This window comes from Pollachius pollachius, assembly GCF_949987615.1.
Source record: "Pollachius pollachius genome assembly, chromosome: 20".
NCBI classification, from domain to species: Eukaryota; Metazoa; Chordata; class Actinopteri; order Gadiformes; family Gadidae; genus Pollachius; species Pollachius pollachius.
In genome coordinates, this window is record NC_136953.1 from 2,158,468 (window position 1) to 2,184,259 (window position 25,792).

Consider the following 25,792-nt stretch of genomic DNA (forward strand, 5'->3'; position numbering starts at 1 on the left):
CCTTCCCCTCCTCCGCCAGGCCGGAAGGGAAGGGTTGGCGTCTGTCCCGGGGTCAGACGCCCGTCTGGACGCGGTGGACGGAGGAGGGGGTCGCACAGCGCTGGACAACAAGACGTCGCTGCTCAACACCCCGTCGCCACGCTCCTTCTCGGGGCCACGCGGCCGAGAGTTCGCCCCGTACGGCTACGGCGAGACCATCAGCACCTACGACAAGAGCGCCCTGAAGGAGGCGGTGTTCGACGACGATGTGGAGACCTTCAAGGACTGTGAGTACACGCCCTACCTTTGAACTGTTAAATATTTAAGTTATTATGTTCCTAAATATGTTCCTAAATATGTTAGTAATGAAAGATGTTTATTAATGCGCAATCCTCCCGAACCCTGATGCCGATAGGACATATATTGATGTGAAAGTAAATCTTTTTGTAAGGCTACTGAAACGGTTGTCAGTGTTTGCAGGCTTGTTTGTTGTTTGTTTGGTTGTTTTACTCAATGAGATGTACACGGTTTAATGGGCAGGCGTGCCCATTAAACATTTGAAATGTACGTCATCCCAATTATTTCATTGGGAAGTAAGGAAACTAGACAGCATAATCAGAAACCAGGGGACTTTTAAAAATCATACTACTATATAATAGCAGGCCTGTCGGACAAGTTACTCCTCCACACCTGATCAAGTGTGCATGTGCCAGGCAGCCTGCAGCTCATACACACAGACACAGCACGCACGCACACACGGCACGCATGCACGCACACACACACGCATGTACACACGCACGCACACATATGCACGTGCAGATACACACCGCACACACGCGCGCGGACACAATCGTTGCAAGACTACGGCAACAACAAGATAACAGCCCTGCCGTCGACAAACTCCCAGCTGAGATGTTATGTCTATAGACTACACTTTTTTGCTAAACTTTTTAAACATAACTCACCTCTTTGAGCATCCCGCAATGTCTTGCGATATTGATGGGAGTGTTTGCAATGTCTTGCGATATCCTGGGAGAGTTTGTCCCCGCCCTGCCGTCGACAAACTCTCCCAGGTAGGACATTCTGTCTATAGACTGTAGAAATTGCGATATAAGAAGTCAAGAGACAATTTCTCACGTCGTCAACCCAACGGCAGGTCGGTTATTTTATCATAAAAAAACTGTTAAATTCAAACATCGCACCAACCGGCATATCAACAAACAAGTCGTTGGATCTTTAAGAGACAGATGCCCTATAACACAGAACGAAAACATGTTAATAATACAGCATGGTGAATTATTTCTATAGAGTTCACCACAAGACTACACATTGTTGCTAAAATGTAATATTGCTCGCCTCCTTGAGCCTCCAGAAATGTCTTGCGATATTGATATCCCCCCTCCCACCTGCTGTCTGTTTTAGTTGTTTTATTTTTCTAATGTTTTGTGTGTAGGCTATGTGTGACTGTAGGCTACAGTGCTGCCTGTCTTGGCCAGCTCAGTTGAAGAGATGTTTAATCTCAATGACGTATTCTTCTGGTAAAAAAAAAAAAATATCTCAAGTCAGGCAACCAATGTAGAATCAGCAATCTTGCCCTCACCCCCCCCCCCCCCCCCCTTCTCCCCCTCCCCCACACAAGCCTATGCTTTAATTCACTACAGTAAGGTAGGTTGCTGCCTTAGCTGTTGTTACACTTGGTTTATTTCACTAAGGTCTTCTGTAAATGAACACAATTTTCAGCTGTTTGTTATTATTATTTTTAACTAACCAATAGTAGTTGCCATGCATTTTTTAAATGTCAATGAACTTTGAGCCCTGAATAACAGTAAAAGCTATTGAATAATTGATTTGCATGCATATTAAACTACACTTTCCTTTGAACAATCACCCCTGTAAACCATAAATTGACTCATTTTATAATATAATCAAATGCTCACACACTAGCTGCTTCCAGACACACGTGTAAGTCCTGTTATTCTCCTGCTATTCTCCTGATGGGCCGTGTGTGTGAACAACATATCCTGACCTTTTGTACCCTGAAAATCTCCTGAATAATACTATTCCAGAGGTAGTATTTTCTACGTAGGAAATGTAAATTACATTATACGTGAATGAGGAGTAGAAAGTCTGTATTTTTCAAACCACTTGAGTGGACGTGTTGATGACGCACGTCATTGAGTGGCCCCCTAAATGATTATCAGCCTGTTGCCTTTTGTTCGCTGAATGGTTAAAAAAATATAAAAATTTTGGCACTGCTTTGGCACTTGAGTCATTTTTGGTAAACGCTAAAGATAGGTATTATCATAACCCTAAAAGTACACATCATACAAGAAATGACAATACATTAGTTCACAGCTGCACTATATATAGATTTTTTAACAGTTAGCTGAACATTATAGGGTCCCGTCCTTCCACTCGGTTTTCTCAGTTAAACACAGAAATCAACTACATTTGTCCCAGTGTTTGTTATTTGTGAAATTAATTAATTTCTCCGGTTACGCAGTCGTTCGCGATGCCTTTCTTCTTCATCGTTTCTTCTATTTGTCTCTAACTCATGCTCTAATCTTTCATCGATCGATGCTTCAGACTTTGTGGATGCAACGGAATATATGATGCATAATTTTAGCCAAATTTAAGATGATCGTGATGACTTCTGCCCGTTCTGCCTCCATTGTATCTGTGTTCAAACCAAAACAAACTACAGTGACAGCGGCCACACTTATCCCGCCTCGTGCGAACTTAGACCCTAAGTCATATTCCGCCCCTTGCAAGCTCACCCCCCTAAACCCCCCGTTGATTATACTGATTATTAAATGACATTGATGTCCGCATATAAAGCATCAAGCGTGAATCACCTGTGTGAAAAGGGCTCATAAGTAGAAAATGATTATGCTTGCTTCATAATGTAAGGAGAAAATTATTATGCTTGCTTCATTACGCAATAGGTGAACCAACATGTTAGACGTTGTAACATTATAGGCAAAATGTTATTATAATATGCGCTCAGAAATTTGTTACATTACTGACTGGGGTTTCCACATTTTAGCTATGGGTTTAATTACAACTAGAGGTTGAGTAAAAACTCTCGTAATAAATAAAAGATGTGTGTTTGTGAATGCGTGCGGTTGTTTCGGCAATCAAATCTCTCATTATTAACTCTCTGTTACCCCTCCCAACTCCATCCAACCTTTTCCTCACCCCGTCCCTCTACCTCACCCCATCCCTCTACCTCACCCCATCCCTCTACCTCACCTCCACCCCTCTACCTCACCCCATCCCTCTACCTCACCCCCATCCCTCTACCTCACCTCCACCCCTCTACCTCACCCCGTCCCTCTACCTCACCCCATCCCTCTACCTCACCCCATCCCTCTACCTCACCTCCACCCCTCTACCTCACCCCATCCCTCTACCTCACCCCCATCCCTCTACCTCACCTCCACCCCTCTACCTCACCCCATCCCTCTATCTCACCCCATCCCTCTACCTCACCCCATCCCTCTACCTCACCCCATCCCTCTATCTCACCCCATCCCTCTACCTCCCCCCATCCCTCTACCTCACCCCATCCCTCTACCTCACCCCATCCCTCTACCTCACCCCCATCCCTCTACCTCACCTCCATCCCTCTACCTCACCTCCACCCCTCTACCTCACCCCATCCCTCTACCTCACCCCATCCCTCTACCTCACCCCCACCCCTCTACCTCACCCCATCCCTCTACCTCACCCCATCCCTCTATCTCACCCCATCCCTCTACCTCACCCCATCCCTCTACCTCACCCCATTCCTCTACCTCACCCCATCCCTCTACCTCACCCCATCCCTCTACCTCACCTCCACCCCTCTACCTCACCTCCACCCCTCTACCTCACCCCATCCCTCTATCTCACCCCATCCCTCTACCTCACCCCATCCCTCTACCTCACCCCATCCCTCTATCTCACCCCATCCCTCTACCTCCCCCCATCCCTCTACCTCACCCCATCCCTCTACCTCACCCCATCCCTCTACCTCACCCCATCCCTCTACCTCACCCCCATCCCTCTATCTCACCCCATCCCTCTACCTCACCCCCATCCCTCTACCTCCCCCCACCCCTCTACCTCACCCCATCCCTCTACCTCCCCCCATTCCTCTTTCTCCTCTTCTCCAGCCCACCGAAACGAGGGTGCAGAAAACAAGGCTACGCTCCCCAAAGTCTTTGCTCCCGGTAAAGATACATAGACCCTACCTCCCTCCCTCCCTCCCTCCCTCCCCTCACCTCCTCCATCACAGCCTCCTCCACTTACTCTTCCTACGGAACCAGCATTGATATCATCCTGTGCAGTCTGCAATTTTACACAATCTCCATTTTGTGTTTCATTTTTGGTTGAAATTATGATTCCTTTGAAATTAGAGTTTTTTAAATTAAAGTGAAAGGTCAGGTTTTTTCAATGTTTTTTGGGGGTGTATTGGAAAAGTTATGATGTTCCAGTATTCAAAGAGATGCATGGCTTCACTTAAGTGGATTTGTCCTCAAGTTTGCGACCGACTTCAGAATATGACCCACTTCACTAATACAGTCATGGAGCAACAAGAATAACTTTAACACCCAGAAGAACTAGCCTGGAAATCCAGACCCACATCTAGAAAGCTGGCAATGAGTAATGAAAATGCCCCAACTTGAGGGGCGGCACCAAGCATGCATTTGAAAATATCACTGACGCAATTGGATAACACTACGAACAATCAGAAGAATACACAAGGTGACGTATCCAGAGCCCCATACGCTAAGCTACCAGCGGAGCCATCCGATAGATTAGACTTTTGCCGTAACCGGTTGGTAAAACAGCAAAAACGTCATTCTTGCAAAGGAAAGCTCAGAGCGCCATCTTCTGTTCCTCTATTCTAGGAAAAGCCAAGTCTAACTCTTTTATTGTAGCAGCCAAAGCCGTTTCAAACAACTGCTGTTCATCCGTAGCCAACTGCAATGTTTACTGACTGATTCTGGACTGATTCCTTCGCAGCGCTGTCGTCATTGTTTAGCTTGCTTCTGGCCTGCCTATATTAAATACACCTCTGTGATTGGTAAAAGTTTGGATCCAGTGGAATCGGGGGGTTGAACTCATTCCCAGAGTGACTCTCTGAGTAAATTCAAATTGTGCTCACGCGAGAACTCTGGATTCCCAGGGTAGCTTCTGTAAAACGATAACACTTCCCATGCGGAATCCCATAATGAGGTTTCCCTTATTTACAGTGGCGACAAGCATACACAATAAACACAATAACAAGTGTTGTGTAAAGAATATAGCGGAGCTATATGTATGTTGTTGCACGGACCCGTTTAGGGGGACACAGAGGTCTTGCGGTTCAAGAGTAAACACGTTGTTTGCAGCTCCGTCTCGGTCTACTTCATTAACCCTTGCCTAACGTAACATGGTGTCAGAAGTGGGGCAGTAAGGAAATACGGGGAAGAAATAAAAAAAAAAAAAGAAACAAGATGCAAGACCGACAGCAGCAGCAGCACCAACATGCAGCACCACAGCTAATCCCGCCCAATAAATTCGACTTCTCCAATACAAATGACTGGCCGAGATGGATGAAGCGGTTCGAACGCTACAGAATTGCATCAGGGCTGGACAAACAGTCAGAGGAATTCCAGGTGAACGCTTTTATGTATGCAGCTGGTGACGATGCAGAAGACATCCTCAGTGTTTTACCTCTGTCTGATAACGACAAGAAGTCGTATGAGTCGGTGATTGATGCGTTTGAAAAGCACTGCGTCAGCAAGAGGAACGTGATCTATGAAAGGGCATGCTTTAATCGCCGAAGTCAACAGCCGGGTGAGAGAGTGGTATCTTTTATCACAGCGGTGCACACGCTTGCAGAACATTGTCAGTTCGGGGCTCTGAGGGAAGAGCTGATAAGGGATCGAATAGTGGTCGGCATTCTAGATGCTAAGCTATCGGAGAGTCTACAGCTAGACGCAGAACTGACATTAGCTAAGGCAATGACAAAGTGCAGCGGTAAAAAAGCAACAGCCTGTGCTGAGAGGGGCAGAGTCTTCAGCAGGGCATGTTGAAGCGATACACAAAAAACACATCAAAGGGCATAAAGGATTTCATGACACAGCGGATAGCCAGCCCACAGAATGTGGCAACTGTGGCTATGCCAAGAGACACCTCTGGAAAGACTGCCCTGCCCGTAATGAGGAATGTAGGAAGTGCCATAAAAAAGGACATTTCGCTAAAAAACGAGGTCAGCCAAGAGTGTGCATGACATTACACAGGGGCACACTAGTTCGGAAGACGAGGAGTTTGCGTTTTTGGGAGAAGTACGCTCGGGTGAAGAGGAAGAATGGTTGGGAGTGCTGCAGCTGAACGGTGAGGAGACTGCATTCAAACTAGATACAGGAGCTGCAGTTACTGCAATTCCGAGCAGCACTTATTCCAGTAAAATACGTGGAACACTAAAGCCTAGTAAGGTGTTGTATGGACCAGGGCATCACCGACTGGACGTTAAAGGATGTTTTGAAGGGTACCTGACCAGTAAAGAGAAGGCAACTTAAAGTGTATGTTGTTGATGAACTGACAAAGCCTCTTTTAGGTCTCCCAGCGATTATGGCTCTCAAGCTAGTGAAGCGTGTCCATACAGTGGAAGTGCAACAGGAGGTTTTCAAAGCTCAGTTCCCCACTGTATTCTCGGGTCTGGGAAAATTAAAGGAGCCCTACACGATTGCATTGGAGCCGGATGCTGTCCCATACGCCCTGTCTTCTCCACGGCGTGTGCCTCTCCCACTGCGTGATAAGGTGAGAACAGAGCTTGACCGTATGCAAAGCATGGGGATGGTTTCCAAAGTGACACAACCTACACCATGGTGTGCTGGCCTTGTCGTTTTACCCAAGCCCAATGGAAAAATACGGCTGAGCGTGGACTTAACACACTTAAATAAGTGGGTTCTGAGAGAGAGACACATTCTCCCAGCCGTAGATCATACTCTGGGAATGCTCGCTGGGGCGAAAATCTTCTCAAAGCTGGATGCCACGTCGGGCTTCTGGCAGATCCCATTGTCAGATGAAAGCAAGCTGCTGACGACTTTCATTACCCCGTTCGGGCGGTATGCGTTCAATAGGCTACCGTTTGGAATCAGCTCGGCGCCCGAACACTTTCAGCGTAGCATGTTTCAGGTGCTGGAAGGATGCACAGGTGCAGTGTGTCTCGCAGATGACATACTTGTGTATGGCGAGAACGAGACCCAGCACAATGAGAGACTGCGTCAGGTCCTACGAAAACTCAAGGAAGAGGGACTGACACTAAATGGGGAAAAATTTGAGTTTGCAAAAGACAGTATGATGTTTCTGGGCCATTGTGTCACTGTGGACGGGGTGACACCTGACCCAGGGAAGATTAAAGCAATACAAGAGATGCCTGCACCAACAGATATCGAAGGGGTGAAGAGAGTGATGGGAATGGCCAATTACCTCAGTAAGTTTTTGCCCCATCTTGCATCCTACACACGCCCGATCAAAGACCTGCTATGTGGAAAGAACGAGTGGTGTTTGGAAGAGCCACAGAAGGAGGCCTTTCAAAGGCTCAAAGCAGAACTGAGTTCCACACAGGTGTTGGCTGCATACTCACCGACAGCTGAAACATGCGTGTCGGCGGACGCCTCATCGTTTGGACTAGGGGGGGTCCTAACTCAACAGCAGCCAGATGGAACATGGAGACCCATTGTGTTCATCTCGAGAGGTATGTCTGATACCGAAAAACACTATGCACAAATAGAGAAAGAAGCTCTGGCAGCTACGTGGGCATGTGAGCGTCTGTCCTCCTATCTCATCGGACTGAAATTCAGATTAGAGACAGACCACAAGCCACTAGTGCCATTGCTAAGCACCAAGGCTCTCGACGAACTTCCCCCGAGAGTGCTGATATTTAGACTGAGGCTGCTGAGGTTTACTTATGACATTGTACATGTGCCGGGTAAAAGCTTGATAACTGCTGACACATTGTCAAGGGCCCCACTCAAAGTCTTCCTGCCACAGAGCCCAGATTGAAAGAAATTATAGAGTGACAGAAAACTGACCCGGTCTGTGCGAAGCTGATCAGGTACTGTGAGATGGTGTGGCCAGAAAGACATATGCTCCCCCCAGAGCTAGCCCCCTTCTGAAAAGGGTAACATCACACTGACTGGACAGCTACTTCTCAGAGGCCAAAGGATTGTGATCCCACGTGACATGAGACGATTCTTCATAATCTCCACTGTGGGCACCAAGGGATCATAAAATGCAGAGCGAGGGCCCGCCAGTCAGTCTGGTGGCCAGGACTATCTGTCCAAATCAGTCAGATGGTGGAAAACTGCAGCACGTGCTCACAGCATAGGGCAGAACAGCGAGAACCGTTGCTGACCACACCTGTGCAAGATAGACCCTGGAAACGAGTTGGCTCAGACTTGTTTTTCTGGGAAAATGAGACATATCTTCTTGTAGTGGACTATTTTTCACAGTACATAGAGGTAGCCCGTCTCAAGGTAGCTTCAGCTGTGACTGTTGTAGCTGCCCTCAAGGATGTTTTTGGTCGCCATGGAACACCAGAGACTGTCGTTTCTGACAATGGGCCGCAATACAGTTGTTCACTGTTCGAGACCTTTGCCATGGAGTATGGGTTTACTCATGTCACAAGTAGCCCCAGATACCCCCAGGCAAACGGAGAGGCAGAGCGGGCGGTGACCACAGTTAAAGGATTGTGGAAAGGAGGAGGTGACAAAGCAAAAGCGCTACAGACATATCGGGCTACGCCGTTGGAGAGTGGCTACTCCCCAGCACAACTTCTTATGGGAAGACAAATTCGCTCCGACATACCACAACATCCAGCAACGCTCCATCCTCGGTGGCCGAACATCAAGGGTTTCAGAAGGTCTGAAAAGCAGGCGAAGGAGGACCAACAACGCCGTTACAACTTGCGTCACAGAGTTCGCTCCCTGCCACAGCTGCAGCCAGGTCAGGACATGTGGCTGACAAGAGAGAGGAAGCAGGGCACTGTCATTCAGAAGGCGGTAACACCTAGGTCCTACCTCATTCACACTGATGAAGGACAGCTCAGGCGTAATCGCACCCACTTGCGCCCAGTACAAAATACACAGCCCCAGACAACACCAGACACAGACGAAACACCTGATACAGGCCAAAATCCAGGTAACACAGACACACCCACTGACACTACTAGGGAATCAAAGAGCCACACACATACAGAGGCAAATAACACATATGTGACCTCTTCAGGTCGTGTCTCACTGCCGCCGGGGCGTCTAGATCTCTAAGGGCTGTTGGACTGTAGTATGAGCTGGTGAAGAGAAAAAACAGCGGAAAGTTGTGCACTTGTTAGATTTAAGTTCTCTGTTTATGTTTACAGCTCTATGCTTTATGTGATACCTGTAAGAGGGTTTAAGTTTTTGTTTATGTTTACAGTTTTGTGCTTTATGTGATACCTTACAAGAGTGTTACTAAGGAACCTACAATATTAAGCTTTAGGTAATATATAGTTATATAGGTTGAGATAACTGTTCGAGTGTTAACAGTGAACCCTGTTTGTTATTGGAGGGACTTATTACTTAAGGGGGAGATGTTGTGTAAAGAATATAGCGGAGCTATATGTATGTTGTTGCACAGACCCATTTAGGGGGACACAGAGGTCTTGCGGTTCAAGAGTAAACACGTTGTTTGCAGCTCCGTCTCGGTCTACTTCATTAACCCTTGCCTAACGTAACAACAAGGATAACATATAACAATTACGATAAAATATATCTATTAAATGTATATATAATACAAAAGAGCAGGAATAAAATAGGATGAAATACTTAATGAGAATTAAATCAGCTAGAACAATTACAGCGGGATGTGTACAATTCAGAAATCATAGATTTAATTAAACCAAAAGTAGGAAGAGCAGTAATTTTTAAGTTGCTCTGGAGAGTATTCCATGAGTTAGGAGCACTGAATGAAAAGGCAGTCATTCCTAGGCTGGAGTGAGCTCAGGAACCTTTAGGAGGAGCAGCTCACTGGACAGGGTACAACAGGTCTCTGGGTCCCAATCAAGCATGTTCCGTAAGGTGGCTGTTTCCCAATGAAAGCTTTAAATATAAAGAAAAAACAGTGTTTCTCATGGAAATAGCGTTTACGCACCTCCAAATAGCGTTTACACCTTAGTGCGTAGTTTATCCACGTTTACGTTTACATGCCTTTTACGTCTTTCTAAATATTTTGGTGTAATTTTACAATTGGCAACATTTCATGTGTCGTGCCTACACAAGCACAAACAATTTATTTGTATCATTTTTGCGCTGCATTATGGTACATGTGTGTGTTTGATCAATCAGTGCCTGTTGCGCCGGCTATCAGGAATCGGCAGTTTGTCTCTATTGATCAGTGGCTTGATACACCTTGATGCGGTTTGTGGCACGTTGAGTCGTAAATTAGATATTAGGTGATTTCTGAAGTGTCCCTGCAGCGTCTCTCCTAAAAAAAATGCAAACACAAGGCCTCGATTACAAAGTATGTCCAAAGAGCAATACTTCACGTTATTTTTAAGGTTGTTTTGGTTCGCATAAGATGACGCATTCAGTCAGTGAAGATAACGTTACCACTAATGGCGCTATCCATTTGTATGGTACGCCGAAACGTCTTAGTCGTAAGGTGTATATCTCGCAGCTTTCTTGCGGCATTTTACTGAGGAACGCCCCCTTTTGGTCGGTCCCACTCGCTTTTCTGAAAGTAGAGCGAGTTCAGTGAGGCCGACCATACGACTGGACAACAAAAATGGCTGCGCCCTATAAAGAGATTTATGGTGGTATCCATTTGTATGGTACGACGCTACGTCCGACCTGCTCTAGCGAGAACGTGACATACCTGGCTTGCAGCACTTAGAGCTTTCCCGTTTCTCATTGGCTAGTCATTGTTATTGTTAGCTACATTAGCCTTTTCAGCAAACCAGCTCGAAAACAAACAACACAACTTTACATTGTATTGCACACGCAGCAAGACCGTGCAATGCATACATTGGTGACCGGAATAAAGTAGCAATGTGTAAGAGCATTTCAAATCTAAATTAAAATGACCATCATGATACAAATACAAATACAATAAATCTCTTCAAGGGCGCAGCCATTTTTGTTGTCGAGTCGTAGAGTCAGCCTCACTGAACTCGCTCTACTTTCCGAATAGCAAGTGGGACCGACCAAAAGTTCCTCCGTGAAATGCCGCAAGAAAGCTGGGAGATTTACGCCTTACAACTAGGACATACTGGCGTACCATACCAATGGATAACACCATTATTCTCTTTGTATTTCTATCATCTTGGTCATTTTGATGTAGATTTTAAATGCTCTCACACACTTGATTACATTGCTACTTTATTCCGGTCACCAATTTATGCATTGCAAGATCAAGCTGTGCGTGCAATACAATGTAAAGTTGTGTTGCTTGTTTTCAAGCTGGTTTGCTAAAGAGGCTAATGTAGCTAACAATAAAAATTACTAGCCAATGAGAAACGGGAAAGCTATAAGTACTGCAAGCCAGGTAATGACGTCACGTTCTCGCTAGAGCAGATCGGACTTACCGGCGTACCATACAAATGGATAGCACTAATTGTACACAGCTCTTTGCTGCTGAGTTATGTTTATTGCGTTGCTGTACAGCGTGTAACAAAGCTTATTTTTCTCTTACAATGCAATCTCAGGTTAAAAGTCACAACTAATAGGTGTGGATGATGTTGGTGCATGTCATCACTTCGTAGGGAGGTAAAAGACACGCTTACTTTGGCAGAAAGTTTTCTCAGAAAGCTCCCTCTCCCCTTCGCCCTTCTTAAGATGCTTCTCTAAACAGAAACGTTTGTGAACGTGAAGCTTGGCTGTAGCAGCTGATTAGACATTCAGACTTGCTTTGGTATGTCTTTTAGCAAGGGGTAGATTAGCCAGTAAGCTAAAAGTGTGAGGCTGCCTACCAGGTGTACCAAGGGCATAATTCTCAAAGGAGGAACAGGAGGTCAAAGAAAGGGAGGAGAAAAAGAGGAGGATAGTACAACAGGAAATAAAGAAAGAGGTGCACCAGTCAGTGGAGAAAAGGAGAGAGGAGGAACAGAGAGAAGAGGAACAGATAATGAAGTGACGGATAAAGGAGATACAGAGAAAATAGAGGAGATACAGGAAGGGAAGAAACAGAGAGAGGAGATGGAGCAGGATAAGAAACAGACAGGAGAGAAGGACAGTGGACAGAATTGGATATAGTGACTGTGTGAAGGCATGAGAGAGCACTCAATGATGTCCTTGGTACATTCTAATTGCCACACATGTGCATTGGATAAAAACATTGGGTAATCTATTGCAGGTAGTATCCCATTTCTTTTCACAAAATGAACATTCAACCTTAACCACAATATCATCATAACCATAACCAACAATTTTGACACTGATGACACCGGCCCGGTATGGTACAAATTATAGGCCTACGCCGTGCGGACACCATGCGGCCTTGTCTTACTGCATCGTGGTCCATCTGATCATAGAATTCATAGTTTACCCACCTCTGATTTTAACACTACAGCCTTGTACATGACCGACAGATAGCAGAGAGCTAGCTAGACAGTCAGTTGAGAAAGGCTTATTTATTTTTATAAGTGCAACAAAATGAAACGAATGTCCAACGCACGTCTCCACTGTCCTTCAGCTGGGCCGGACCACTCTGAGCTGGTGGCAGACCTGCTCAAGGAGCTGTCCAATCACAACGAGCGGACAGAGGAGCGCAAAGGGGCGCTGGTGGACCTGCTGAAGCTGACCAGGGAGGACAGCCTGGCCCTATGGAACGAGCACTTCAAGACCATCCTGCTGCTGTTGCTGGAGACCCTGGGGGACAGAGACGTACGCAAACACACACACACACACACACGTATGCATACCTGTTTTTGCTACCTGGTGGGGACACATGACAAATTGTAGCCTGGTGGGAACCACCCTTTCTGAGTGGTCTACATACAAGGCAGAAACTGATCCACACACCATGTGCAGCTGTTATAACAGCCATCACTTGAAAACTTCAGTATAACCCTCAGAAGTGAGACCTGACATTTGACCAACTGCTGGGGACCCCGTCAGGTAGAACACCCTCGAGGGGACCTGTGACGTAATGTTTTCATATGCTAATTTGTATTAGCATATGACACACACATACGACTGTGTGTGTTTCAAAGGTTACCAATGTGGACCTCACCTCAAAATCTTTAAATAAACAAATTCATATACATGTCAGCAGGTGTTTGTGGCTGCCGCTATAATAATGCATTGCAACATTCAAATGAATCATTTGACAAAATAAGTTCTTACTCAACTTTATTCCTCATAGCTGTTGAACATACACAGAAGTGTAACAGCCAACATTTGAGTTAAGCCACAATGAAACTCATTGAAATGGGTGCTTGCTTGAATGCAATCACAACAGAAACGATTTAACAGACTTCAAGAACTCCAAGCACTTTAAATAGTCATTCAATTACATTCATTTTCTTTTACCAAAGTCCCTCTGGTATGCTGTTATTCGGTTCTTGACGAAAAACTTCACTGTTTCCCAGGTTCTATGGTTGAGAACTAAAGGAGCTGACCTGATGCAGTCTTCACATTGTCTTTTCCCTGGTACCCTGCCAGATGTGATGCAATCTAAGAGTTTGTCCTCAACCGCCTTCACCTCTTCTTCTGTCCACTTTCTTATTACACATAAAATCACAACATTTAGTTTTAAAATGGTAATTTTTCTCATCGTTTAAACATTTTGAGTATATGCTATACAAGCAATTGATGCAAGAGCAGGGTTTTTCAAACTTCTCGGGCCTAGGGCCCAGTCATGTCAGAATTTAGGGTCACAGGGCCAACCTGGACATCGTCGCACTCTCGTCAAACCCCCACCCCCCATTGAAAATATAAAACAATTTGATATAGCCTATACAGTATGTAAAAGAATCATACATACTATTTGGCAGATTCTGTGGGAAGAACCCAACCAATTCAGTAAACCATAAAGGTCATTACCTTAGTTTAGACTTTCATGCCTTTTAGATCTTTAGCCTGAAACATATATTTGTCTTTTCTTTGCCCTGCGGACCAGTGTGCACCTCGTTGCAGACCGGCGCCGTTCCCCGGCCCATAGTTTGAGAAACACTGTGCTTGAGCATTGTCTGTTATAGTTAAGCTGGCCTGCATTTAATACCAAGCTAAGAAACCACCATAACTCTGGAGACCTACAATTTCAGGTGCGTGATTACAGATGCAGACACTGTGGGACTTAGTGAAAATGTCATTTTCAGATTATGTTTGTCAGATTCAGCACCTGTTTATCAAAGTGCAAAGGTAAGTTAGCATTGTATGACAAAGAATATGTTAACTTTAGATAAATTCATAGTTTTCTTAGTTTTAGGCATCAGAAAACATCACATAAACATTTGGCCAAAATTCTACTAAAAGATCTTTCAGTTCATTACTATGGCGACACAGGCAAGTTCTCAGTTCAGCGATTTTCACTCTTTACCTGACTTTGAAGGCATCTTTCTTCCTTTTGTAGACATCTGGGCTTTTGGAAGTTCCTCTGGAAATCAAATCAAAAGAAACACTTCATGATTTTTGGCACACCATACACAAAACATAAATATAAAAAAATAAAAGCATTCAACACGTAGCAACAGTAGCCTATTGATACCGCACAAAGGTTGCACAGTAAGACCTTGATAAAATTAAACAAGAAAGATAAAATGTAATGTTGTAAATGTTGTAATATTGTTTTAGTCAACTCAACAGAGGAACAATATGAGGGAGATTTAATGCAATCAAGCTTTCAATGATGAAGCAGGCAAGTTCGTCCTCAAGCCACTACATTACCTGTAGACGTTGAAGGGGATTGGCTTCGCTTCTTTGGCTGGTGCCTTTCACTCACCCTTGAAGACTGGCAGTCAACTAAACAGAGGAATAATACGAGGGAGATTTAATGCAATTAAGCTTTCAATGATGAAGCAGGCAAGTTCATCCTCAAGCCACTACATTACCTGTAGAATTTGAAGGGGATTGGCTTTGCTTCTTTGGCTGTTGCCTTTCATTCACCCTTGACGACTGGCTGTTAACCAAACATTCCTCTGAAAGACATACATAAACAATGGTATACTTGTAAGTCTGCAGGAACAAGACAGTTTCAATTGGGCCTAGAATTGCAATGTGTGAATTTTCATCATACCAGACTACCTTACCTTTAGATGTTGAAGGAGACTGGTGTCGTTCCTTGGCTGTGGCGCCTCATTCTCACTCTCTTCATCGTCACTTTCAGACACGTTACTGCCTAAATCCACCTTCTCTGCAATGTGGAGAAAAATGCATGCTTTACTTGTAGCTGTACTAAACAGCTGTGAATAGTGTACAATAACAACTGCAATGTCTTGTGTCTTACCATTAGGCTCAAGATTGATCTCATCAAGATTTTTACCCTTGAATTCTGCAACTCTTCCCTGTTCCAGGGCTAACAGCACCTTGCTGATTTTGGCTAGCTGCAGCGTCCCTTCAGGCAGCCTGTAAAACTTTCTATGTACTCTGATGTCATGTCCCATGAAATCAGCTAACTGGTCCATCTCAGTGTCCTTTAGATTAAGAACTTTTGAGACGGTAGCCACATGTTTACGCAGCTTTGTGCATGACAGAGCCTTTGGAAATTTGGCCCCACACTCCTGGGCAACTTTTCTGATGCTGGATGCGCCGTGGAAGTAGGATTTCTCAGTCATGGGCGTTGCAAAAAAGAAAATGTTTTCATCCAGTACACCACATGTTTGACGAGTATTTACAAGGAGCTCCATGGAATCCAGCATGCCTGGAGTAAGGAGTATTGGGACCTTTCTGTCTCGCTTGCCCCTGACCTCAATCCGTTGAAAATGCTGACAGAGCTTTTTCTCAACTTCCGATAAGGCATCAGCGACATCGGAATGAACGACTGAATTGTTTCGAAGAAGATAGGTGTTCAACTTCAATTTTGAAACTTCTCCAGGCCTCCGGCGATTGAAAAGGATCAGATCACATAATGTCGCTTTGGCAAGCTGTGACCAGTTCTTTTGATTTTTTTCTGATTTTATTTTTTCTTGATAGAGTTTAGTATTGTTGTTCAGATGCACATGCATTTTTTTGACATCCTCTGTAAAAGGGAGAAGTTCTGGGCAGTTCCACTTTGCTTCCCTAAGTGTTTTCAGGGCTGATGCTGACACACATTCATTCCATTTAGTGGTGTACATTTCCTTGAACCGTTTCACATTTTTGATGTTGTCTTCCTCTCCTGCCATCATTGCCTCACATTCAGCAATATCAGCCATTCTCTTGAGGGTGTGGCCCAGTTTCAATGCCAAAGAGGGGACTTTGTAGACCTCTTCGTCTTCTTGGAATACTGCTGTATCTTTAACAGCCTGAATTACATGACAGAAGTTTGAGGGCGTGAAAAAGTCTTTGATTCCATGAAGCGGTCCCATTTTCTTTGCACTTAGCAACAGCCTTCCAGCCTCACGCATTTTAGTTCTGATATATTCATGCTTAGTTTTGTCACTGCCCATTTTGTTGCATAAATGTTCTCCAAATTTGATGATGCATACATCACTTTTAACTGCCTGTGTTATTTCGTCTTGCTTCATGTCACTTATGAGCTTCCATAGCTTCTTACTTACACCTTCAGGGACGGGCTGTGCATAGGCGCAGAGTGCTTGAACTTGAGATCTGCCTGGCTTTGTGGGCTGGCACTTCTTGGCCAAATTACACCTTTGCATATGCCTCCAAAGAGACTTTCGTCGAAACAGCCCATGGCAATGTAAACAATGCATGTAGTCCTTCACGTCCACATGCTTGGCAGCTGTTTGTTGACGTGGCACCAATTCACCTTTGCCTGCCTTCAGAACCTCTATGTTGTGGTCACGGTTCCCTTTATTCCTCAAAAGATCAAGAATAACCTTTCTTTCTTTAGACCCCTTACGAAAAGAAAGTGCTCTTGCTACCTCAAGCTCATCCTTATGCACTTGGGCCAAGTGCCTTGCCATTTTGCTGAATGGTTTGTGGCAGGAAAAGCAATACTGCTTTTTGTTATACACCCTTTGGCCATATGCAGTCTTCTTCAACTTCATTACAGAAACATCACTGTTGTCATCATTTACTGGCTGAGTTGATGTCTCCTTATCTTCGGGAGGGGAAGACTGTTGGGCTGCAATCATGGAAGATGAATTATCATCGCTGCTGTCTAAGGTCACATTGGGAGATGAGAGACGGGTCGATGACAGACGTCTGCTTTTCCCCTCTTCAGATTCTTCTGAACAGTCTGATTCTTCTGAATCTGGCACAAAATCATTGTCGCTGTTTTCAATGCTGCTAACTTCTGCTGCAAAGCTGTCATCTGAAGCTGAACTGATCTGTAATGATTGTCTGGTTAGCTGTAAATAAAAAAACTGGCTTCAGTTTAAAAACATAAAAGTTGATATATGTAGGGTTCAGTTTAAGTTCCTAAACATCCAAACAAGCCTACAGAAAATGTACAATGAAACACGTTGTGCAGCATCACCTGTTAAAGACCTGCTGTTTAAATGGTTTTAACCATAGCAAGATACAAAGAACAATACAGTTAAACAAATTACCTGAGAGGAAGAGGGACAGAGAGACAGAGAGAGGGACAGAGGGAGAGCAGAGATATAGAGAGGGACAGAGGTAGAGAGAGAAAGAGGAGAGAGAGGGACAGAGGGAGAGCGATGGAGAGGGAGGGAGAAAGGGAGAGAGAGAGAGAGAAGGAGTGAGAGAGGGAGAGAGGAGAGAGACAGAGAGAGGAAGAGATAGAGAAGGGGAGAGGGAGAGTGACACTTACAAATACACTCTCAGTCCTCTCTAGCTCTGAAACTTCTTGGGCTCCTGAGGGTGCAGAAGAAACGGGCAATTCCAGAATGATGGTATCCGCATCACTGTCTGTGTCCTGGAAAGAGACGACCAATATCAAGTACTTTTTTTCAACCAGCCTGTTCCAATTGTGACTACATACCCTCTTAAAATTAATTAATTTACCATCATCATTCTCAACGTGCAAAAAAATTGAATTTGAAATATTACTACTTGTGTTAAGCTAATTGCTTTAACAAACTGACATCAATTAACATAATTAATAAAGAGTAAAAGTAGTTTGAAAAAAGGCAAGAAAATCATTCACAAATAAACATAAGAATTCAGATCTGAACGCACATTAACAAAGGCGTCTTCATCATGGGGAGGTGGGGCTTCAGCATCTTGGTCCTGCGGAGGTGTCATGGTGTCAAACCTTGATTGCTTTGGACTTTCCTTTGCCTGAAATAATTTGAAACGTAAATGTAGTTATACAAATCCTTTATATTCACTTAACTAAGCTACACAAGTGTTAAGTACATGAAATACATAGTTCTGCTTTAACAAATGTGTAATGCATGAAATATTAGATTTAATATGGATATTTACCTTGTCTGTTTTTTATATATATTAATTTAATCCACCAGATTTTGTGAATGTTTCTTAACAAGCTACTGAAATGAAAGCATGCCATGAAACTGCCTAAAGTGCATCACCTTCAGTCGTGAATGTCTCCTGAGTCCTTCAATGCGACATTTAAGCCTTTCTTTGGCCTCCTTGCAGTGGCGGTTCTAGACAAATTTTACTAGGGGGGCCAAAGAGGGGCCGGTGTTCAACCAGAGGGGCACAAAAAAAAGGCACAAAATGATATTTAAAGATTTATTTATTTTATTTTCAAATCAGTAAAATACAAAGAAAACTTCCCTGTATGGCCCAATAAAACAAACCAGCTCAACTGTACTGCATGGCTTTTTAACTTAACCACTCAATTTATGGAGCTCATGCCCTAAATCCTGAAGCTAAAGGAGGTAGGGCCGTAGAAAAATGAAAAATACAGTACAGGGTACAAATACAGTGTTTCAATTCAATGTGAACAAACCTCCAGGGTACAACAAAGGGTATAAAAATGTGACATTACCTATTAATGTAAACACTACACTACAACAACAGGATACGGCGGTTGTGCTGTCTGGCAAAACGGTCCACAAATGCATCCAGATCCAGAGCCTTGGCCCTTCTGGACTCTATGCTCAGGACACCAAGATCACTGAGTCTCATGTCAGTAGTGGTGGACCGCAGGAAGGTTTTGATCAGTTTCAGTGTGGAGAAACTGCGTTCGCAAGAGGCTGAGCTTACAGGAAGGGTTACGGCAATCTTGCACAGTCTAAAGAGTTCAAAGAAAACTTCCCTGTATGGCTCAATAAAACAAACCAGCTCAACTTATTTGTAATTTCACCACTCTGTATTTTTCTGTCCAAAACTCTCTTAAATTGATGGAGCTCATGCCCTAAATCATCAATGTCTGCATTGTCGAACGGCCAAATGAAAAAACATTTGTCTCCTTTAAAAAGGCATCACTCTGGGGGTTGAGAGACTGTATGCTTGTCATGAGCTCACAGTTGGTATTGGAGAAACGTCTGTTCAACTCCTTGAGCATGCTGTCAATTACAGGATAGAAAAATGATGTGCAAAACATAGCTTTGTCACGTTCTACCTCCCTCTGACCAACAGTGCTTAGTGTGCAGTAGCCACTGAGCCTGGTGCTCAGCATTGTCTGACGTTTTGCCACTGATGGTGCAGAATCACAGTGCTCACAAATAGTCAATGCTTCATCCCACAACTTATCAAAGAAAGACTCCTGCCTGTGGTCTTTCAATGTCTGGACTAAAGCATTTACCAAGTCAACAGCTCTAGCCAGATCAACAGTTTGTGACTGTAACATGTCAGACAGTAGTTTTGTCTCCCCAAACAACTTACTAAGAGTGACAAGGTGCACAACAAATTGTAGGTCAATTTGAGGCAGAAGACCTCGGGCCTCAACAGTTCTTTCACCGTGGCGTTCTTGAGCAATCTGTTGCAGTAGTCGTTTAAGGGCAGGTAGAGTGTCAATTATGTTGCGTAGTGCTAGAAATCGGCATGCCCAACATGTGTCGCTTAAACGTTGCAACTCTCTTGTTTTGCCATACATTTCTTTTTGGAGAGACAGCCATTTTGGGTGCACATATGAGCCAGAGGTAAAAATATAAAGGCTCTGTAACAAAGAAAAAAACTCCTCTGTTTCTGGGACATTTTTGACTACATCAACTAACACTAAATTGAGACAGTGTGCACTACAATGAATGTAGAAGGCAAATTTAGCCTGTTCTTTGATCCTTGCCTGAACCCCTGAATGTTTACCGCTCATAACGGCAGCGCCATCGTATGCTTGGCCTACAAGGTTATTTTTGTAGTTCAGGCCGTAACTTTCCAGTAAGTTCACTATTTTTCCAGTTAGGCTTGCTGCATCTAACCTCTCTGCAGATTCAAAATGGAGAAAACTCTCCTTAATGGCCCCATTGTAATAGTACCTGAGTGTGAAAGAAATCTGTTCACTTTTTGAAACATCCTTTGTTTCATCTGCCATGATGCTGAAAACCTCACTGTTCTTCACTTCTTCTATGATTTCAGAACGAACCATTTCTGCCAAACAACCCAAAACCTCATTCTGGATGATCTTGCTTGTGTACTTTGCATTGTTAATAGAAGTTAATCTTCTCTTAACAAGTGGGTCGTGGTTAGCAACTGTGCTAAGAATTTCCCTAAAGTTTCCTTTGTTATTGGACTCTTCAGATTCATCATGCCCTCTTTGTGCTATGTTTTGTGTAGCTGTAAGTAACAGCACTTCCCCAATTGTTTTAATGTATGCCAGATTTTCTTGTACTTGTTTAGTGTGTTCTTTGTTAAGGATATCTGCTAGTGTTGCATCATTTTTAACAGCACTTTGATAATCCCGCCATGCTATCATCGCACACTTGTGTCGCTCAGACTTTGCATGAACTGAAAACCCTGCCTTTCTCATAGTTGCATTTTTCCAGTTTCTAAACCCAGGGGTTGAAACAAAAACAGTGTCAGGGGCCTTTGGTGTGCTAAAATTTCTACATGCATAGCAATATGTAGAGTCCATTATGACAGAATACTCAAGCCATGGATGAAGAGTATACCAGTTTTGCCTGAAGCACCGTCTTCTGTCCCCCATCAAAGTGGTTGGGAATATATTCAAGTTTGGCTGTACTGGTGCATCATTCTTGGACTTGCTGATATCTGTAGAAAGATGTACAGTAAACATAGAGCACAACTACAACATTTATTTACTTACGCATGTATATCTGCATGTAGTTCAAGTTTGTGCCATATTGGCACAAATTGAATTTACAGCAGAAAGCATAATTTTAAGGATACACAGTAGACCTACAATGAAATTGTAATTGCACTACTTTGCAAACAGAAATAACCTTCTTCATCACAAACCTGCAGTACTTGATCCACATGGATTTACTTGCTGTACCTCTGGCTGTTTCTCTCTCTGTCTCTGTATGTTTTCTTCCTCCTCACCCTCTTCTTCATCCTTCTCACTCTCTGAAATTTCCCTCTCTGTGTCAGAGCCCTCACGTTCATCACATGCCCTCTCTCCAACCTCCTCCGACTCTCCCTCTTCCTGCTCCTCAGCTCTCTCAATACCTTGACTTGTTTCTCTCACTGCTGTTTCTTTCACTTTTTTGTTTACTGGGGCAAAAAAGGATGCTATATTCTTTCCTCGTTTCATGATAGCTGCTATTAGAAGAAAAAATCGTAGGGGCATGCATTACACTTCGTTGCATAACCATCTCTCCCTACTTAACACGGGAAGATCAACAAGAACAACAAGTCACATAAAAGATTAAATCGTTTTGCTTACCTTCGACTTTTGCAACAGGAGAAATCGTAGCTCCTTTCTTTCTCCAGGAGTATTTGCTGAGCTCGCATTCACCGAGCAGCAGCAACACAGTGTTTGGGTGCGCCGTTTGGGTGCACCGCTCTAATTTACCCGTGTAGAACGTGCAGCAACAATGTTTGGGTGCGCCGTTTGGGTGCGCCGCTCTAATTTACCCGTGTAGAACGTTGCGTCGCATTAGTTCCGCTTTTGGCACTCGCGTGTAAAATCATAATCAATTCATAATTGTTTTATTTGGTCAGCACGGTGGGGCCACAGGGGGGGCCAGGGACATGTCCACAGGGGCACGGGCCCCCGTGGGCCCCCGTGTAGAACCGCCATTGCCTCCTTGCTTAGGCCTCCAGTCATCTTGCGTTTATTTGGTCTATTGAAAATGTAAAGATAAATTAACGATTGTATGTAGGCTACACATAAAGACAACATGACAGACAGTAATCGTGTTTTAACTACAAGGGAGCAATGTCGCAGCGCAGATGACCCATCCAAATTGAAAGCGATTCATAGCACGTCGCCAGAACGAGCCTGCCAGATGGGTAGCCTGCCTGAGCACTCTCGCCGTCGCTCCTCACCTGCTCCCCATGTGCTTTGAGCCACCTTAAGCTAGCATTTTCATTGAAAGCATGTGTGCTGTCGTGTCAATGGTCAATACATTCAAAATAAATCTCTCATAGTTAACTATTAGCTATTCGTGAAAACATCCAAGTCCAATTTAAACGAAATCATGAAATATTGTAGCTAGTCCTGACTAATTACAGCAGAAACCAAAATGCTGGCTAGTTGACATTAAGGCCTACCTAAAAGTAGCCTTCTTTGTCACCTAAATCTACCTGAAGTAGAAGGAACATGCATAATCTTCATAATTTACATTTGACAATAATGTAATAAATGAAGTATTACTTTATTTTCAAATTTCTTGAGAGAAACTGTCCCACCTAATATTAATATTAATTAATAGCCTACTGCATTATTATATATTAATATGTATTAATATCGCGTTAATACTGCATCTTGCAACACATGCTCCTCCACCCTCTCATAACCCCCTCAACAGGATGCCTTAAATGAGCAAAGAGTCCATTTGGATGTATATGTAGCTAACTCGGTACGGCCACACCAAACGCGTTACTCGCGTTAGCGGCGTCGAAAAACGGCATTTTTGCATAGGGAACCATTGGTTTAGGCGCGTAGACGCGTTAGGGGCGTTAGACGCGGCAGACGCACGTAATGACACACGTAAACGCACCAGCGCGCCGAGTTAAAAAAATTGAACTTTTAACGTGAGTAACGCGTGACGCTTGCACAGAAGCACATGGCGGACATCTTACTCTTTATTCTGGGTGGAAATGGTACATAGTTACGCCATTAAAAGTGTTTATGTAAATATTTTTAGCGAGAAATGTGCATTTTACTTTCATAATGTTCGCTCTGTGAATGTGTAGGATGTTTGGTTTAACAGTTATGACGAAGAGGGAACGCTCCATTCACTTGCATGGGCAGCGTCTTGGGTTGCTAAGCAACTTCAACGTCTTTGGCGGACTATTTCTCTGCTGATCAACACTACGAAGGCAGGAAACACACCAGACATACCATGTGAAGTTATTTAACCCGATTATTGTTAATTATATCCGAGATTATTTAATCTAACCCGATCTAATCTCTATCATGCACCCAAACACGGCGGCGTTTGGGTTTCCTACCTCGGACTCCTAAATACAGCGCAGCGATGGTGGCTGCTTAGGCGCGTTGAACCATTTTTGTGACCCACAATGATCAAGCGGCGGGTTGGGCGCGTTATCCAACGCGAGTAACACGTTTGGTGTGGCCGTACCTTTAGGGTTCCATTCCATTTTAGTAGGCTACTCCAAACTCCGTGACCACGCAGATGCTTTGACGGAGTCGTGCTTTTTTGGCCGTTATTACATTATTGGCCGTTATAACGTTATTGGTTGCTACAGGGACTCATCTCATTCTATAAATGAATATAAATCAAATAAATGCAAATGCATGAAATAAAGACCTCCACACTCGAGGTCACTCTCTTCTCCCCCTAGTCAGACATGGTGAACCCTTTCGGCCTCAGACCCGACGTGGTCCCGCTGCCCTTGAGGGTCCACAAGACCTCCACACTCGGGGTTTCCTTACCCTATTAACTAGGGTAAGCAGTGAGTGGCCCCGAGTGTGGAGGTCTGGTGGACCCTCCAGGGCAGCGGGACCACGTAGTGTAGGACTAGGGCCTAGTCCGAGCAGGTGAACCCTTTCGGCCTCACACGCCACGTTGTCCCGCTGCCCGTGACGTTGTGCTGCTGCACTCAAACGCGAGGATGACATATCATATATATATATGCATTTATATATATATATGTATTTAGGCTAAAAATAGGTTCGGCGCTTGTCGCGGTATGGACATATAAATAAATAGATGCCAATCTTACCTTATTTCTTCCATCATTCCTCCATTACACGAAGTCACACGTGTCCTGGCTCCTTCGAAATGGCTGTATGTCAGTTCTGCTCTTCAATTCATCTTAAGTTTTTTCTAAACTAAAATGCCGGCCACACTGTGTGACGTTACTCTTACATTTCCGTTAAAATATCTCCACTATGAGGATTTCACCAATATTATATATTCAATAATAATAATAATAATAATAACAATAATAATAATAATAATAATAACAATAATAATTTCAGTGAGAAACATGTTGTATAGTGTAATTTAAATTTGTGCGGTGGGGACCTGGTATGTCAGGTGCACACACAGTTCTTAAAACTTCCAGTAAGTTCATCAGGCCTTCGATGATCTCTTGGAGGTGGGGGAGGGGTTGGTGTGGTGGGGACCTGGTATGTCAGGTGCACACACAGTTCTTAAAATGTTCTAAACTAAAATGCCGGCCACACTGTGTGACGTTACTCTCACATTTCCGTTAAAATATCTCCACTATGAGGATTTCATTAATATTATATATTCAATAATAATAATAATAATAATAATAATAATAATAACAATAATTATTTCAGTGAGAAACATGTTGTATAGTGTAATTTAAATTTGTGTGGTGGGGACCTGGTATGTCAGGTGCACACACAGTTCTTAAAACTTCCAGTAAGTTCATCAGGCCTTCGATGATCTCTTGGAGGCGGGTGAGGGGTGGGCGTGGAAGGGGGCGGGGTGGGTGTGGTGGGGACCTGATATGTCAGGTGCACACACAGTTCACACACAGTTATTCTAGCAATGACCACTAGGGGTGCACTCCGAAAAAATCGATACACACAGATACACACATACACACAAAAATCCAGTGAAACCGACCCGAAGAGGACCTTTTTTTTTTTGAGGGGTACATTGCCAAGCATGTTAAAATAGTGTTTTCTATCATTTGCAATGCTTGTGCCTGTGGGGACCTGGACTCAGGTCCCCACCGCACACGAGGTCCCCACGGGTTTGGTGTGCAATCAGGTTCAAGTCCCCACCAAGTAGCAAGAACAAGTACATGCACACACGCACAAACACGCATGCATACAGTACACACATGCACACAGACAAGCATGCGCACACAGCCCAGTGTGCCTTATGTCCTGTTAATTCTACTTTTCCTCTCCCACACTGCCTCTCTCCCTCTTTCTCTCGCTCACTCTGTTTCTCCCCCCCATGTAGCACACCATCAGGGCACTGGCCCTTCGTGTCCTGAAGGAGATCCTGAGGAACCAGCCGGCACGCTTCAAGAACTACGCTGAGCTCACCATCATGAAGACCCTGGAGGCACACAAGGACTCGCACAAGGAGGTCATCTCGCTCTCTCTGTCTCTCTGTCTGTCTCTCTATGTCTCTCTCTCTCTCTCTCTCTCTCTCTCTCTCTCTATGGGCCCTATCTTGCATCCAGCGCAATTGACTTTCCACATGTGTCGTTGCTAGTTTGCAACTGGCGCAGAGCGTTCTTTTCCCTCCACT

The 25,792-nt window shown here is 44.2% G+C and overlaps 1 protein-coding gene across 1 annotated transcript in view; it reads left to right on the plus strand.

The window, feature by feature from the left end:
* Positions 1-25,792, plus strand: part of clasp1a (cytoplasmic linker associated protein 1a) — a 133,555-nt gene that overhangs the window by 102,589 nt on the left and 5,174 nt on the right. The window contains exons 34-36 of the mRNA XM_079757971.1: positions 20-266; positions 12,682-12,872; positions 25,499-25,627. Coding sequence (XP_079614097.1) covers positions 20-266; positions 12,682-12,872; positions 25,499-25,627 — 567 coding nt within the window. The remainder of the gene's footprint in view (positions 1-19; positions 267-12,681; positions 12,873-25,498; positions 25,628-25,792) is intronic.